This window comes from Alligator mississippiensis, chromosome 11 (genome assembly GCF_030867095.1).
Source record: "Alligator mississippiensis isolate rAllMis1 chromosome 11, rAllMis1, whole genome shotgun sequence".
Lineage (NCBI taxonomy): Eukaryota > Metazoa > Chordata > Crocodylia > Alligatoridae > Alligator > Alligator mississippiensis.
Genome location: NC_081834.1, coordinates 51,477,465 through 51,495,290, shown reverse-complemented (window position 1 = coordinate 51,495,290; position 17,826 = coordinate 51,477,465). Strand labels below are relative to the sequence as shown.

Sequence of the window (17,826 nt, the reverse complement as noted above, 5' to 3'; positions counted from 1 at the left end):
CCTGCAGCAAGGCCTGTAACCCTTCAGAGCCTCCATCCTTTTTCACCATCTGATCAAACTGGGATGTGTTCTCTTGGACGGCTCCTGATCCTGGGCAGGAGCAGCCTGTACTCGGTGCTGCACAAACACAGCAGAAAAGAAACTCCCTTTGCACAAGAACGCCCTTCAGCGCCTGCCAGCAGCAATCAACTGCTGGTGTGGTTATTTTCCTCCTTTGCCTTTGATAAGCTTGGAGCCTGCGAAAGCTGTGTTTCTTATTCATTGCCAGGAAGACTCAAGAGGATTTCACAGAGGAGTCAATAGCTGGAAAACTCCCCTGGGCAGCCCATAGCTGGTATGGAGCCACTCACCCAAAGGTGGCCTTGGGACTGACTTGACATCATCATCATCATCATCATCATCGTTACTATTGCTGCTGCTATTAATTTATTGGCATTGTTTGCAAACCCGTTGATTTCCACACTCCATAATTGTTGCTGTTCCTTACTTGTCCTTTTTTTTGGCTGAGCAGCTGTTACTTCTGCTCTATGACAAGGTACTGTAACTGGAAATGTTAAAACTGGAGAACAGCCAGTAAGAGTGTACAATGAATTTTGCTCCATTTTCTCTGGTGAAAAAGAAACATACTACCCTGCCTTCTGACTGACTTCAGACTAACACAGCTAACTACCTCTGTCCGCTTCTGGCCAGAAGCTATTAAGTGTATTCATAGACCAGGTAGGTATTATTATTTAGCACAAACAGCAGAGATCAATAGTTTTAAATCTGGAGGTCACAGATAACCATTCATGCTGAAAAAGTTCATGCCCAAACCATGTCTATAAAACTGGGCCTCTCAAGGCTGGTTTAAACCACAGAGGCAGTACAGTATGTCTCTGTCCAGATGGGTCTGAAAATGCCGCACCCGCAGATGCTGCAAACACAGAGCAGGATTTACTACACCTGCAGCCTAGTGAAGCCCTCAAAGGAGTTAGATCTACCCAGACACGGACCTGCCAAGTGTCTGGATCTTCAGGGATCTTAGGCAGGAGATCAGCACCTAATCCCTCAGGCTGACACCATTTTTCACATACATAGAGAAGTGCAAATGCAGGAAGCTAAGAAACATTGTGATCAACAAGGGAGCTGCCTAGCAAACTAAAAGGTGCCCTCAGGATTAGGCAGCTGTTGGTCAGGATTATTTTTGTTTATTAATTGTAATTTTGGACATAGGAGCTTGAAGTCCTGTTTTAGGCACCTATGTCCCTTTTAGATTCTGGTTTGCAGAGGACTTTTTTAAAGTTCCTCATTTGAAATTAATGGGAATTGGGGCACACTTAGGTAATTCTCAGAAAATCTCACTAGGTACCAACTGTACCTTTATGCCTCTGAATACCTCTGCAAACCTGTTTCTTAGTTCCCCTGCATTATGACAATATTTCCTTGATTATGATGATATTTCCTTGATTGAAAGTTGAGCTATAGCACCACTCTAAAGTTTGCATCATAATACTGAACTATCCTAGGATTAGCATCTAAGGTTATTATTCCATTTCCTGCTAAATATGCCATCATTATAAAACTAATTAAAAGTTAATGCATTTTAGTCCAGACTAACTCCTAATGAATAATTACCCCTCTTTACATAGTTCATATGAATTTGGACCCATCTGAGTTCCCCTTTCCAAAAAAAAAGAAAAAAGTTTTCAATATAGTAAAAAAAAACCAAAAAGGATTTAAAAAGTGTTTAGTTCAAAACACATTAAGAGCTGTAAGATTCCTGAGTTTCAACATTTGCCTCTTTGTAATAAAGCTTTGTTTTGTGTAGAGCTACATAGACAGCCCAGGAAGGAAGGAACCTGGTTGTACAGGCATGTTGCTTTGAAGTATAGCTGCCTTTAACCCACACCATGTAACCCTGGGCAGGCTTCAACAGGAAGCGTGTGAACTTAGTGAACCTGAGGTTTGTCACAGCTGTGAGTTTGAGCTGCTTTTTCATTTTCCTGTGTTCTTCTGCAGCATCTCACGTATAAATTCAACTCCTAATATATAAATACCAACAGCCTATTCAGCCTGAAGTCTCTCTCATGGGGGGTCTCTTGCAAGGAGAAATGTTTCTGATCCCCCTAGCACTGCATACAACAGGTTCAGTGCACACTGCAGTGCAGTGCAATCCAGGGGCTGTGAGCATGTCCAAGCAGAGGGAGCCAGAAGCCTGGCTGTAGACTAGAGGCCCTTCGCAAGGCCAGGTTCCCAGTAGGGGGGCTCATGTGGCTACTTTCATTTCTCATCTTTGTGTCATCTTCAACAAAAGTGTGTTTCTCTTGCTGGTTAGTACTGATTAACTAAACGGTATTGAGTCATCACACTCCAGCCTTTGCTATGAAATGTAATCATTCGGGTACTGAGAACCATGAAAAATTCCCCCAGTCAAAAATCTATGCTCAACTTGGAGCACCACCAGCAGCAACAAAAGCAAGGATAATGACTGTAGTAACAGTCATCTTCATCTCTCCATCAATTGTCCTTTAGAGAAAATTGATTTCAGAAATGAAGTGGGCTGTAAAAAATGAGCATGTAGTTAAAGCTGTACTGTTTTAAAGCCTCTGGAATAAAATATAAAGCATGCTTCAAAAGCAGTGGAAAAGAGGAAAGTTCACGTTTAATTGGTAGGAAAATATTCCCTGTTTTTCTGTAGGCATGGGAGCTACAGATCTGTCTACCCAGTCTGCAAGGGATGATTAAAGGGAGAAACTTCACACAATACACACATGCATACACAAACAGACAACACGCAGAATATCCATATACAATCTAGTTAAAATCCATCTCTTCAAGGTTATCAGAGTTTGCTATATCACGCTACTAGATTCTAATCAAAAAAGAAACCAAGACAAGTTTAAAAATACCAAAGAGCTCAGAGGTGAATGTTGGATTATTTTCTGTTTTTTTTTAAATATTTTCTTGATTTTTAAAAAATTGTTCTCTAACATTCCCCCCACCTCCATTTTCCTTTTTCCCTGGTAACCTTCCCCCCACAAAAAAGAAGAATGTCCACATGTTCAGTGTTTTTAACCCTTTTCTCCCACCCCTTCTTCTGCAATGTTAATTTTACAAAATTTCTCCAACTTCAGAAAAGTAGTGGCGGAGATTAATTTTGCCAGCTTGAAGGAAGTGGGAAGGAAATTTTGAAAAACCACCAATCTCAGAGTTCATGCATTTGTTCATCATTTTTATTCAGTGTTTCAAAAAAAAAGAAAAGAAAAGGGTCACTGGAAAGAAGAGGAAAACACTGTAGATAATATGTTCTTGATGAAAAACCTAAAATTTAAAATATATATATATAAAGGTTAAAAGCTTTCATGAAAGGTTAAAGGACCATTTTTCATTGGAAAAAATAGACTCCAATGCAAAATGCTGACTTGTTCAAGTAGGAATCCTACAAGGCCAAATTCTCATCATCCTCACATTTAAACTAGATCTTCACTAAGCCACGGCTGATCTGGGTGGCGACACTGTTTCAGAAAACCATCTGTGATGATGAATGTGTTAACCAGGACTCCATCATCACCCACCAGCCCACTTCCCAGTGACCCCACCTTTCAGCAGGGTGGCTATACTATACAGGCATATCCTTTTCCATTGAAAGGCCCTGATCCAGGAATTAACTTGCTTTGGTGAAGCATGGAGCCACATAGTGAGCCAGGAGCAGCAAAGAAGCCTGTAGGGAGACTGCAGGCGGAGCAGATTATGACTGAGGGACACTGCAGCCAAGTTCAGGTCTGTGCACAACTCATGGGGTAGCAGCAGGAGCTGGGGCGAGCTCTGCAGCCACAGGGTAGAGCAAAGAAGGGCTGGAAGGGCATGTGGTCAGGGTACAGAGCCAGAGGCTGATTAAAGCCCTCATAGAGATGCGAGCTTGTAGCAGGCTACTGCAGCCATGTTATCTAGTGTGCAAAGGGGCCCCAGCTTTGAAGAACAGCATTGCATTGATGGGAGATGGGGGTGGGACGGGCAATTCATTGTAAATGGTCCTTTTATCTTTCCCATTGCTCATGCCAGGAATGTCAGAAAGAGTACAATTCCCCATTGCAGATTTTATTGTCAGACACCCTGAGCCAGTGGTTCTCAATCCTTTTGGACCCAAGACCCCCCTCGGTAGACTCGAGGCACCCCCTAGAAAATTCCTGTTCTTAGTTTTCACTCATTTTTCAACCCAACAAAAATAATAGAACTTTTTTTCTATTGCAAAAAGAACTCCGAAAGTCCACAACAGGTCTGAATGCTTTTGACACTGGATTCCTGTTTGAAATCTCTGAGATTATTTTGTGAATTTTTTTTTAATGAAATTTTTTGTGTTCCAAGACAAATCAGCCAAATTAAGTCCAAATCCGTGAGTCAGTCTACAACCATAAATGGCCCTACAACCAGCCAACCAGCAAACATCCTCCATCCCATCCCATGGGAGAATGGAGTCTGGGGGGCACCAGAACACCAACCAGGGAGGCGGGTCCCCCAGCGGCCAATCACCAAGCCCGAAATCACCAGCAGCAAAACTCAAATTGTGCTTCCACCAGCACTTCTGGTTTCACAGCTAGCATTTCCAGGGGGTGCACATGTACCCATGTGCACCCCGTACATGTCGCCAATGCTCTAACCCCACCAAGGGCTTCAAATATTTCCAGTCTTTTGGCAGGCATCCTATGTGCAAGCCCAATCCCAGAGGCTTGGGGTTCAGATGCCCCCAAGTTTTTCTTGCCCTCAGCCATATGGCCGTAGGAGAAAGCTAGGGAGGAACCCCAAGTTTTTCTTGCCCTCAGCCATATGGCTGTAGGAGAAAGCTAAGGAGGAACTTCCCATTTCCATGAAGTGGGCTTTAAGCCCCAACACCTTCAGTGGGTACTAAACCACGCCAGAAGAACAGTTATCCCCTGGAGCGCTTCAGGAAAACTGCCTTCATGGACCCAGATACATGGTGTTTCCCCTGCCACAAAGATAGTTTAGTACACCCTAGCAGTTCTAATATTGTGTGGCCCCCTGCAATACTCTTGAAAGGATATCAAGGCACCCTCGCTGAGTGTGACTGCCCATGTTAGTTGTGCCCTCTTGAGCATAACACAACACTTGGCATCTTGGTTCCAGCTGAAGCCAGTAGCAGGCTGAGAAACTACAAAGATGCCATCCTCAAGATGCTTGAGTTTTGGGTTTTTTTAACCTGAACTAATAATTTGAATAAACTGATTGTTACTAACTGATTGAGTTAATTGATTGATAGTAACTGATTGAGTAAATGGATTGTCAACTTGAAGCAAATTAGCATGTTTGTAAATAAGAGTCTGGGCACTCCCTAAATACTTGTTCCAGAACACAAACATTTGTGGTTTACAGGAACAAGTGGCCACTAATGGGGGGGGGGGGGGGGTCTTGCACACTAACCAAGGGTTACATTTAGCTCAGGAACAATTGTGCAGCTCTTAATCTCAGTGTTTCTACCTGAAACAATATGGATTGCTGCGCAGTACTGGTTACTCTGGGCACAGTTGTTGGTAGTGGTTATTCTTCTATTAACAGAATATTAACCCGCCAATCAGAAATATGTGGTTGACTAATCATGTATCCATGAATATATCTAAAAAATCCTAAGTGTGACTATTTACCCATTGGAGAATGTCCAGGAAAGTTCATTTATGGTCATTTACCATTCGTTTTCTTAATTATCCTGGCTAGGATAATAATGCTTGATTCTCCTGGAGTTGTATTCAGAAAGCAAAACCCATATTGTATGACTAAAATGACTGTTTTATTATAAGATAAAGGGGGGGGGGGGCTGTGGATTAAAACAGTGATGATGATTCATCCAAAACAATAGTCCAATGCTTCTGAACTGCAAAAGTTGAACAGGAAACAGATGGGGGCCAGCAGAATATGATTAACAATGATTCATGACTAGAACAGGAGCTAGAATGGTAGAGTGCGTTAATCATTGGCCAGGCTTATATTAGAAAAAAAAAAAGTCCTGAAACTTTGTTTAGCTCATTCGAAAAGGCTGCACATCTCTTGGAGATCCCAAGGGCTCAGTCAAGCATTGTAGCTCAGGCAGTGAATTGAAACGAGCCCAGCAAAGGCCATTTTTTGCTGTATGTTGAGCATATTTCTAAACACAGGGAAGCTGCTTGTATTATGGGTAGCTGTGGCTATGGGGAACCCAGCTGAAAATCTCCCAGATGAAGCAAGTTCGTTCTAGTTGTCAGGAGCGTCACAGACCATTTCAAGAGTGCTCATGTGGCTTAGGTAATGAAGTCCCACTGACTCACTTTTCAAATGGGAATTGCAACTTGTGCCCTGCGCAGAGACAACTAACGTTCCCAACACCCAACAGGCTGTAGTGCTCATGCACAAGTATTTCCAGCTCAGAATGTGAGGTTATTCAGACTGGGAAACACCCATTTTTCACTGAAGGGTGAACAGAAAAGTGAAACCAACTGTGTCATTCTCTTTGCAGGCAGCCATGGCTGCAGAAGATCCCATAGAAAGCCTCCAAAGAGAAGCATCTTGTTCCATCTGTCTGGATTATTTCAGTGACCCGGTGTCCATCGATTGTGGGCACAACTTCTGCCGAGACTGCATTACCCGCTGCTCAGGGAAATCAGAAAGAAAATTCTCCTGCCCTCAATGCAGAGGAACTGCCCAGAAGAGAATGATCAGGCCCAACAGGGAGCTGGCAAATGTTGCAGAAATTGCCAAGCGGCTCAGGTTACAGGGAGGAAAATCAGCAGGAGTGGAAATGATGTGTGAGAAGCACCAGGAGGCTCTGAAACTCTTCTGTCAGGAGGACCAAACCCCCATCTGTTTGATCTGCAGGGAGTCCAGGATTCACCGATCTCACGCTGTGGCCCCCATAGAGGAAGCTGCCCAGGAATACAAGGTAAGAAATCTCTGTCTAGTGCCAGAGTTGGTACTATTTTTTTTTTTAATACTTTAACTGTTATTTTCTTCATGATTCCATAGGACAAAGATTCAGGCTTCCCCTCCTATACCTCATCCCTTATAGGGAAACTCCATCCAGTTCTTCCTGTACCAAGACCAATCACTTGTGTTCAGCTAATCTAGAAAGATATCCAGGTTGTAGCCGTATTGGTCTAGAGGAAAAGGCAATCAGGACTCATAGTAGAGATGATATCTTTTATTAGCCCAACAAGATTTTTGCAAAGAAATCTCTTTAATTGCAAGCTTTCAGGCTTTTTGACTGCCCAGAGGAGTTTTCCATCTGTTGTCTCCTCTGTGAAATCCTATGAAACATGAACTTTCATTTCTACCCAGGAGAACTTTTACAATCTTTTCTTCAATGCCTGATGAAGGGTGTTTGTTACCCAAAGCTTGCAATTAAAGAAATGTTTTTGCAAAAATCTTGTTGGTCTAATAAAAGATATTATCTCTGCAATGAGTCCTGATTGCTAATCTAGAAAGGCATCCAGCTTCAGCGCGAGGACATGGCAAATACACCATTTCCTTTGGTAATTTGTACTCAGGCTATTTACTGTTTAATATTTTGTTTCTTATTTCTAATTTGAATTTATCAAGATTTCTCTTCCAGCTATTCATTTATGTTATGCCTTTCTTTGATTTCAGAGTCCTTTACATGCTATAAACTCTGCAAAGGTATATCCACACTGATACCTTTCAAGTCTTTTTAAAAATAAGCCCAACTAGTGGATCTCCACCATTTTTAGACTCAGGACACCCCTCAGAAAATACCAGCACTTAGGTTTCACTCAGTTTTTGACTGCAGAAAAATAGAGTAATTTTTCTGTTGCAAAGAACCCAGAAAGACCACAACAGGTAGGAGTGTTGTTGACACTGTGGATTCATATTTGAAATGTCTGGGTTTAGCACTGTTAGGTATGCAAACATCTACATGTGATTCACGAATTAATGTTACACAACATCCTGTGGCACTCTTAAAACGATTTCCCAGCACTCCAGGGTGTCATGCCACCCTGGTTGAGAATCACTAAGCTAAACACATCAGAAGCCTTAAATCTCTCCCTGTAAAGCATTTTTTTTCCAGACCAAGACTATTTTTGTGGTCTTTTTCTATAATCTGTCCAATATTTCAATAAATTCTTTTAAAATGTGGGCATCAGAATTGAATTAAAAAATCTTTCAGGATTTGAGTATCAGTTTCACCAATATCATATTTAGAGGTAAAATTGCTTTTTCACCTCTACTTACTACTCTGCTTTTTATGTATCCCAAGATCATATTGTATCTGGTTGGCACTGCATCACATTCGAGGCTTTTATTCAGTTGTCCCTGCCGCTGTAGACAGCCTAATGGAGAAGACTGTTGTTCAGAAAGAGCTTCATCCAAAAAGAAACTAACAGAAACATCTGCAAGAGAGGACCTGGCAATAACAGAGGACTGGAAAGCACCTCTTTATTCCCATGTGATACAACTACATCAGCCTGTTTCTCTTCAAAGGAAATACTTGTTGAATACTTTGGCCTGTTCTGGATCCTGATTCACAGCATAATCAAATGCCCATAAGCATAATCAAATGCCCATAATCATAGGCCCATAAGCTTTTTCTTTTTCTAATATCCTCAAAAAAAACTTTTCTGATTTTTCTTTCATCCCATCTGTGACATTTTCCCCTGATATGTACAGTTTCCTCTATCAATTTTCCACACTTCATTCCTGACAATTTATATTGATTGCTAGCTACTTTTCAGAGATTTACAGAAAAAACAATTATGCCTTCCCCACCACATACTTTTAAATCTTATTCAGACCATTTTTCTATGCCCAGGAACAAATCCAGATCCAACTACAGATTCTGAAGGAAAAGAGACTAAAGCTGTTGGGATTAAAAGCTACCAGAGAGATGAAAAGCCAGCATTATCTGGTAAGTGCCTACTTTTATTGACCAGCAGAGACTTGGGGGTAGGTTTCAATACTGTTAGGTCAGTGTCATTCTTTGGCCAAAAGAATGAATAATAATGGACTGGATTCTAGATCAGCACCTAATGCAGCACCATTGGGAAGACTAAATCAAACCGCTATGATCCAGACTGCTCCAGAGCCCAATACAGAAATGTCCCACTAACATCTACCCCACCACAGTGGCATGAATTGAAGCAGCTTCTCACCAAATCCACAATCAGTGACCACACACTAAGGATGAAAACTGGGACAGAGTAAGCAGTAGCTGGGACAGATACTGTCTACTCCCATGCCCTGAATATGAGGAAGCAGGAGACAGATATTTCCTCAAAAGTTTGGGGAACCATAACAGGCATTTCACCAAAATATCCTAAAGCTCGTTTATCTAACTAGGACAGAGGAAAGAGTCAGCAGAGATGCCACTGTACTACCTAAAACTTGCCACCAATTTAGGAATTGAAGGAATGCTGAAGAGAGCCAGGGGATGAAATGCCAAACCCAAGTGGAACCCAACCTCCTGCTTACACAAAGCTTTGCTAAAACATTGGCCAGCGTAGGCCTGATTAGTGAACCTGACTGATGCATACATTTTTTACATAAGCAAAACCTGAACCGTGAGTCAGATGGGCACTCTTGGCAGGAGATGACTGTACAAGATGTAGAATAGTTCAGTACAAAGATGATAAGGCTGGAATGGGAACACCCAGATCGGTATGTGGAACATGCCCATGACACAGAGAGGCTCAAAATATTCAAGATATTGGTGGTATGTAATATGTAATTTTGATCACTATATGAAAGGAGAATTAGAAAGTATGGGAACTTCGTATTGGCCCAGGGGAGCCTGCTTTGTGTTGTGCTAATACCTTGTTATAGGCATACATGCTTTAACACCTTGTCTATCAGATCACAGGTGTGTTAGGGCCACACCTTGTAGAGAATAGACCTGCTCCAGGCTTTCCCACCTAACGGAGCCTGTGGTCGTTCCTTAAGACAAGATTGGTGTTGGCATCTCCTGGCTGTGACTGCTTGGCAGCACAGCAGTCTCAGATCTCAACACTGACACCACCCCAATAACACCCAATGAGGACAGTGACAATGAGAACATCAAAGAGATAGTTTGGGAGTATTACTGAAGTATGGGTAAATGTGACTTTTATTATGGACAATCTGGAAGTACTTGTAGAATTGGTCCACCAAAAACATCTCATTCAACTAAACTTAATTAAAATGTACTTTCTAAGGGTTTCGGAGAAATCCTCCCTGCTGCAGATAGAGCTCAGTAAAAAGGTCCTTGCCTTCCCATGTCTCTGACCTGTCCTTTCTCTTTCCATCCACTCACTACAGGAACAGACAAAAACGGTTAGAAGGAAGATTGCATCTGAATTTCAGCGACTGCACCAGTTTCTGCAGCAACAAGAACAGCTCCTGCTGGCCCAGCTAGGAGAGCTGGAGAAGGAGGTGGTGAAGACACAGACTGAAAATGTCACCATACTCTCTAAGGAGATCTCCTATCTCAGTGATCTGATCAGTGAGATGGAGGGGAAGTACCAGCAGCCAGTGGATGAATTCCTGCAGGTGAGAGCTGTGAAGTACTTTGGAGATGGATCCTGGGAACCTTAGCATATATAAAGTTATTGGCATGTGAAAAAGTTACTACAAAGTAAAGGAGGAAAGACTCTGTACAATGAATCTGCCACTCAGCAATGTCTGCCCATGTGCCGGCTTTTACCCTGTAGTAAATGAAAACAATATCATGGCAGCTTATACGTCTGCTGTTGAGGGCTAAGCTAAGGCAACTTAGTTTTCACTTATTGAGGATAGAAGCAGGTACATGGACAGTTACCATGGAGCAGATAACCTGCCCTTCTTTAACCTTGAGCTAACATGCTTATGTGCTTATCATGACTAATGCTCAACTCATATGATCATTGTTTTCTAATCACTTTCTATTAATATTGATTATAATGCAGTTAAATTAACTTACTTTTTTCACATTTGGTCAGAGGACTGAGATCCTAGAAGACGGCCCATTATGTGACCTGTAAATTTAGCATCAAGTGTTATAAAACTGATTCATGATCTCTCTCTGTTTTGGTAGAATTCAACTGACCCAAGTTTCTTATTGTGACTTTGGTGGCTCTCACCACTGTTGGAGGACCTGAGGGTCTGGTAAAGATAAGAACACAGGATGAGAATAGGTCAGTTGGACCACTGAATCCAGTCTCCTGCATTTGCAGGCAACCACTTACCCAAGGAACCCCCCAAATCGCTACTTCGAATCATCACACATGGCTACAAGGCACAATGCACAAAACAGCAAGAACATCCTATAGCAGGCCATAGGGAAAAGCAGGGAAGAAAAGGGCACTGTTCATGTCCTGCCACTGCAGTGACGGGAAAGCAGGTCATTAATATATGCTGAGAAGGTCCTATGATCCAATCAGTCAATTTTGTTTGTAACAATTACATGCAAGTTGGTGAAGGGACTTTGATGTATGAGGCACACAGATGACATGACATGACTGTGGCAAGGTGAGGTCTGGAGAAGCAGAGTCAGGAATGAATCCCAATCACGGCTTGTTTATATCATGGAGTTTGAAAAGCCATACCTGTAGAATAGGGGTGGGCAATTATTTGGGCTGGAGGGCTACTTAGGAGAGTTTTGCTGAGAACCCCCACAGCCCGCAACAGCTCACAAAAGCTCCCTAAGTGGCATATTCTTAGACTGGTTCAGGGGTGCTGGACTGAACAAGTGGGTGGGTAGGAGGGGTTTCCATGGAGATTGGCCCAGGATCCCCGTAGTCAGGATGTGCTTGGCCAGGCAAATGGGATAGGGCCATGGGTGGGTGGGGAGCAACATCCAGGAGCAGGATGGATGGCTGGGATCTCAGGGCAGTGATGGTGCAGGTCCAGGGCCTGAGCCCAGGGCAGAACTATGATCCACTCCCCACATGGCCCCACACTGTCACCACCCTGCAGTCCCAGCCAGTGCCATAGCAAACAGGGGTGGGTGAAGCAAAGGGGGTGCCAACAGGTGCTGCCCAGTCAGGTCGGGGTGCAGGACGCAGCCACGAGTGGCTCATTTGGGGACACAGGGACGAGGGAAGGGCAGCTCCCACCACTGCGTGCACTCTGGGCAAGCATGGGGGGGATGTGCTCCCCCCCACCCCGTGATCTGTGCATGGGCGGGCTGCCACTTCAGGCTTTGCTGTGGGTGCCAAACTTCAGAGCCCCATCCATCTGGCCAAGCACACCCTGCCTATAGGGGTCCCAGACCAGTCTCCATGGAGACTCTTCCTGTCTACTCCATCCTGTGCCCTTAGAGGTGGGTGCGGAGCAGACGGTGCCTGGTCAATGGGGATGGGTCTGGCTGTGGCAGCAACACTGGCAGCAGCAGCCAGAAGGAGCTGCCACCTTTGGAGCTGCTGGGAAGTGGAGTCCAGCCACTGTACTTCTCCAGTCCCCCTGCATGCCCAGGGGTAGCAGGACTGGCCACACACACTACAGCCTGGGCTGTCTGCCCTACCTGCCCAACCCCTTGGCTGGGCAGGATAGAGGGACCCACTGTAAACCAGATAAAATCCCTTGGCAGGCTGGATATGGCCCATGGGCCATCTTTTGCCCACCCCTGCTGTAGAACTATGATAGCAAAGCCCCCAGGTAAGCACATGGCCTATAGTGATAGGAAGGCTTTTTCTGCTGGCTTTGCCTCATCCCTGCCCCAGTTGACAGCATCTCTGTTGGCAGAATCCAATTCTGTCAACTGAGCCTCATCCAGATGGAAGATTTAACCAATACAGCTATTCTAGTGAGGCTCTAGGCTGGTGGAGTCTGTAGTGGAGACAAGCCTCAGTCCTCCACCAAGCCGTTAAGTATAAAACCATTTCCTCTCCAGGACAAACAGAAATTCTTTATAGAATAATGAAGGGGTAGGTAGGGGTAGTGAGTCACGGTTTGGAGGACTGCTCTTCTAACCAGGATCATTCTGAATTCACTATATTGAGTATTCTAGTATGGGCAGGAGGGAGGCAAGGGGGATGAGGCTGCTCTGTTCCCAAGCTGATTTATCAATTAATTCTTTCATGAACACTGATTTGTGCCTCAGAGACAAGGAAGATAAGGACCCAAATCAACACATAATTTGTAGGTATAGACTAGAGCTGAGGGTCCTAGAGAGGGAAAATGCACCAAGACTTTCCAAGATTATTTGGTGTTGTTCCTTAACTGGGCATCCTGTTCTCTTTCTCTACCTCTAGGGCATCAGAAGCACCTTGAATAGGTATGTATCTACTCTTCTTGCTCACACTATGCTCTGAGGGGAGATATCCTTAGGGCACAGCTTCAGACCCCATGGGCAGGGCTCAACTGTGGTACTTCCCTGGGTAGAGCAGCGTGACACGTCTGTAAGGCCGAAGTAAATTAATCCCTTTACTTTCCCTAGAGTTGGATTCTGGCTACTGATACCAACCACAGCCCCCCTGGAGTGCTGGAACTGATTGCAAGCAGATTCAAAAGTTATCACATTACTGAAAGAAATATTAATAAAAATGCCCTTGAATGAACATAGAGACTTGCTTTGTTTGGCCAGTAAAGAACAAATAAATAAGAGTCTGTTTCTCTGTAGGTGTGAAAGCAGGGATTTTGAGAAGCTGATGGAAACATTCCCTGAAGTGGAAAAAAAACTCAACAATTTTTCTCAAAAAAATATTGTTCTGAAGTCAGCTCTACAGCAATTCAAAGGTACCACCAAGGGGAAATAGAGAGAAGCTGTGCCCAAGTAGCTGCTAATGGATAGCCTACCTAAATAACAGTAAAGAAATATAGAAATCTTTGGATTAGGGAGGGAAGTCCAGGAGAGGGTATCACTGTGTTTGCATAAATGCATTTATTCCTTTGTCTTTGAACCTTGTCTGCTTATGTCCTTAGACCAACACAGCTACAACCTACACCCCTTTATTCCTTTGTCACACGTATTGAGATATGCCCTGTCCTGGGGTGAAACCAGCTCTACAGCCATGCAAAAGGGAACAAATCACATTCCTGTTCATCCCCCATTAATATCCGTTGGCTAAGAAATTCAGCTCGCCACTAGGGAGACAGCACAAAAGGCCAGTGTGCTGCTATAGCTCATTTTAAATTATATCATGGGTAAGGCTACAATTTTGTCACTGAGGACACAGAATCCATGACCTTGAAAAACTGTGCATCTCTTGTCACCCATTCTGCCCTTCAACCAGGAGCAGAGCTTACAGGATCATGGGAGCTGTAGTTTGTGGGAGACAGCAGTCACATCTAGAAGGTCAGAGTGACTGAATTCCTTTATTTTCCCAGGAGAAGGATTCTGGCCACGGATACCAACAAATTTCCCAGATACACTGAAATTAATCAAACACGGTTCCAGATATTATTCCATTATAGGGAGAAATACATACCAAATGTTGAGATATTGGCATGTAGGAAAAAATAAATACCTGCCTGCCATACTATAGTTTTCCTTTGCCAGTCCTCTATCGTAGGGAAGTGTAGTCAAGAGTTTATTGTTTGGATGTTTCCACGAAAAATGCCTCATTTTTTTTTCACCACACCTTTTTCAACCGATCTCAAGGTAACTTACCTAAACTGCTGTGACAAAACTGCATTGAATGAATCATTTGCCCAAGCAAGGTATTACTTATAAAAGCTCGCACTTCTCTGAACCAGGTACCACTCTGTCCTGCCTCTTTTGACAAAACTTTACCCTTAAGGATGGGGATTCAGTTGTTGTTTAGGCCGTAAGATGGGTGTCTCTTCTCTGAATATCCCTGTCTCATTCTCTTTGTTTCCCATAATTCAAATCAAGCTATATGAAGAATTGTAGAAACTATCTCATAAAGAGAACCCCATGAAATTTCATCACTCCTCCCTTTCCTTTCTCTAGACAATCTGTTGGCTGAACTGAAGGTGGAATGGGGTAAGTCTCAGGGAAGGGGAGGGGAGGGGAGCAAAAGCAGGTAGAAGAAAGAATTTTCACAGGTGCAATTCCCGAATGAGGAGATCCACTTTGCACCTGGATTCCTTTGCAGAAGATGATTCTGAGTCAAACCAAAGTCTCACACCAATGATAAAGAAATTTTACAAAAGGCCTTTAGCACCCCAGAGCTAATTGCTTAATAGCAGATATCAAAGCAATAGGCAGTGCAGAGAACTGAGAAGGGGGCCATATAAAACTGACTGGTTAACCATGTTTGTAGCTTCTGTTTCCTGTCTCCTTGAGGAGATCAAGGAACATTCCAGCCGGCTCAGGACTGCTAGGGAGGGTGACAAATGGCCCAAACATCTCCCAGGGCTGCACTCTGCCCCTAACACTGAGTCTCTTTCCTTCTGCAGTGAATGTGAAGCTGGATCCAGACACAGCAAATCGCCACCTTGTTCTTTCTGAGGATCAGAAAAGTGTGAGATGGGAAGAAACAGAGCAGGATTTGCCCAACAATCCGGAGAGATTTGATACATATTGCTCCATACTGGGCTGTGAGGGATTCACATCAGGAAGACATTACTGGGAAGTGCATATGGGCCCTACAGGATACTGGGCTGTGGGGGTTGCCAGAGAGTCTGCATGGAGAAAAGGATGGATCAGCCTTGACCCCTGCCAAGGCATATGGGCTGTGGGGCTCTGTGGAGAGCAGTACCGGGCTTTCACCTCTGTTGAAACCTCGCTGCCTTTGAATGGAAGGCCCAAAATAATCCGGGTGTCTCTGGACTATGAAGGGGGACATGTGGCTTTTTTTGATGTTCATGAAGAGGTCCTAAGCTTCACTTTCCCTCCAGCCTCCTTCAATGGAGAAAGAATCCTCCCTTTCTTCTGGGTCTGGGAATCCCAGCTCATGCTGTGCCCCTGAGATACGGGTTATATCTCAATGTAGACCATGAAATGAAATCTAGAGAAGTCTCTGACATCTCCATTTCCATGACTGCAGAAGTTAGAGTATCAAAACAAGGAAGAAGGAAGTGGAGCAAATGGTATTGCCTAGTCTGTGTGGCATTATCATCCATCTGTGGTTTTGAAGAACTAGAGATGTCTGGGGGATCAGGAAACTAGTGATTCTGTGACATGGTCTCTAGATTCTCCAGCCTTAGTTGTACATTCCTCAAAAGCTGAGATAGGTTTGACATGGAGTATTTCACTTGGCCTAAGCTTGAATCCCATAATTAAGCAGCCCCTGGGGCATAGATTTTGATGTTCAATTTGTATCATTATACTTTGTCCAGCTGCCAATAGATACATTTATTGGTTGTAGAAGTTTTCAGTAGAGGAAGTTGCAAGTTTTGCCTACTGAGTAGGCACATTGAGGATCTTGACCCATGCGAAGGGAGTAGGGAACAGTTTGAGCTACATGCAATACCACAACTTTTCTGCTAAAACAATCACCAGTCAAAGAACTAGTGATGCTGACCATGCAGTTGCCATATTTAGATTTCAGAGTTAAAATTCACTGAGCTCAGTGATACGATCTGTGTTTCTCAGAGCTAGTGTGTGGGTGGATAAAGCAGAAACAGGAGAGGCAAGCCTACACATTTGGAGAACATTTTCTGGAATTTTACAGTGTTATTTTTTTAGCAATTTTTTGTACACTCCAGAAAAAGATTTAATTAAAGAATCTTATTCACTGTAAAGGCCTCCTTATTCTTCTCACGAGGAGCACAGGAGCCATCTGAACTGTTCTTGTAACCTGAATATTTGGTTATTTTTACTGACATTCATTCCCATCAAGATGGCTTCCATTAAAGGAAAGCTATAAGCACCTAATGACAATCCCTTTCAATCTCATTTTAGAAATACTCCTTTCTCTTCTATGTTCAATTCAAGCACTTTAATGTGGTTCCTTTAAAATTCAAATTTCAGGCTTGGGTGGATCTTTGTTTCAGTTATTATATAATAACTCCCTCAGTGCTTACAAGCCTGTATATGTCAGGTCAGATGTGTGTCTAACTCCTGCCTAGATCCCCATTGGGATCTAGAAACCAGGTGGAACAGTGCCTAAATCTGCTGAAGGAGCTGATCCAGTAGCAAGCATGGAGCATACCCAACAGAACACTTCCTCTGCGTGCCCAGGGCTGGGATCTGCGGGGAGCTGTGCTTTTGTGGGCCTCTGAATATCTCTACTAAGGCCTCCTGCTGACAGCCAGTTTCTTTGGGTGTATCTGAGTCCCTTTCTCTGACTGCTTTATGTGGTAGCCATGTTCAGAGATACTTTAATTCTTTGCTGGGGGTCTGGATCCTTCCATTGGAGCTGGTAACATGCAACCCTGTCTCACTGAGAAGCACCAAGCACATAAGGCTGAGACTGGATTGAGGAGATGAGAACAAGCTCTCAAGGAATGGTACCGGGGACAAAAAGAGAACCTCCGCTGAGATGAATGCAGCAAGTCAAACCTCTCAGAAACATCATTTATGCCTGTATTCATCACCAGTGGGTAGTCTCATTCAGCTGGAAATGCTCCAGTGAAATGGATGGGGCACTTCACTACTTCTTAGAACTCGAACTGCTCTAAAATTCAATTAATTGCCCAAAATGTTGTCTTTCTCATGGTGGGGTGGATTTAGGTTTTGATTGAAACGTAGGGTCAGTTGAGCAACAGCATTCCCAGGTGCAAAAACAAGAAAGACAAACTCAAGATTGACAGCCCTTCTTACATTTTGAAGCATGTTTAGAAATCAAACTGGCCCTGGTTGATTCCCAAAGGGTTACAAGTGTTTGACCTTTACCTAAAGAAAGGGCATAGTAGCTTCCTATGTGGGGAAACAGTATTGAACCTAGGATTCAACAAAGAGTTAAGCTACTCAAAGAGGTGAGAGCTCATTGCAAGGAGGGTCCCTACACTTCTGATGTGTCGGGACTGCAAGCACTGAGCAAAAGGATC

At 43.6% G+C, this 17,826-nt stretch overlaps 1 protein-coding gene across 1 annotated transcript; it reads left to right on the top strand.

The window, feature by feature from the left end:
- Nucleotides 1-4: 4 nt before the first annotated feature.
- Nucleotides 5-16,578, top strand: LOC102574993 (zinc finger protein RFP). Its single transcript, XM_006270030.4, has 8 exons — nt 5-717; nt 6,482-6,904; nt 8,789-8,884; nt 10,270-10,500; nt 13,182-13,204; nt 13,550-13,665; nt 14,843-14,875; nt 15,292-16,578. Exons 2-8 carry the CDS (start codon nt 6,488-6,490, stop codon nt 15,801-15,803), a joined length of 1,428 nt encoding a protein of 475 aa, XP_006270092.1. The 5' UTR covers nt 5-717; nt 6,482-6,487; the 3' UTR covers nt 15,804-16,578.
- The last annotated feature ends 1,248 nt before the right edge of the window (nt 16,579-17,826 follow it).

Bases quoted from the DNA above. Each gene is read 5' to 3' on its own strand.
- LOC102574993 (XM_006270030.4), top strand. From the start codon at position 6,488: ATGGCTGCAGAAGATCCCATAGAAAGCCTCCAAAGAGAAGCATCTTGT. The intron at 6,905-8,788 runs GTAAGAAATCTC...TTCTATGCCCAG, and splicing joins AAGCTGCCCAGGAATACAAG to GAACAAATCCAGATCCAACT. The intron at 14,876-15,291 runs GTAAGTCTCAGG...TTCCTTCTGCAG, and splicing joins TGAACTGAAGGTGGAATGGG to TGAATGTGAAGCTGGATCCA.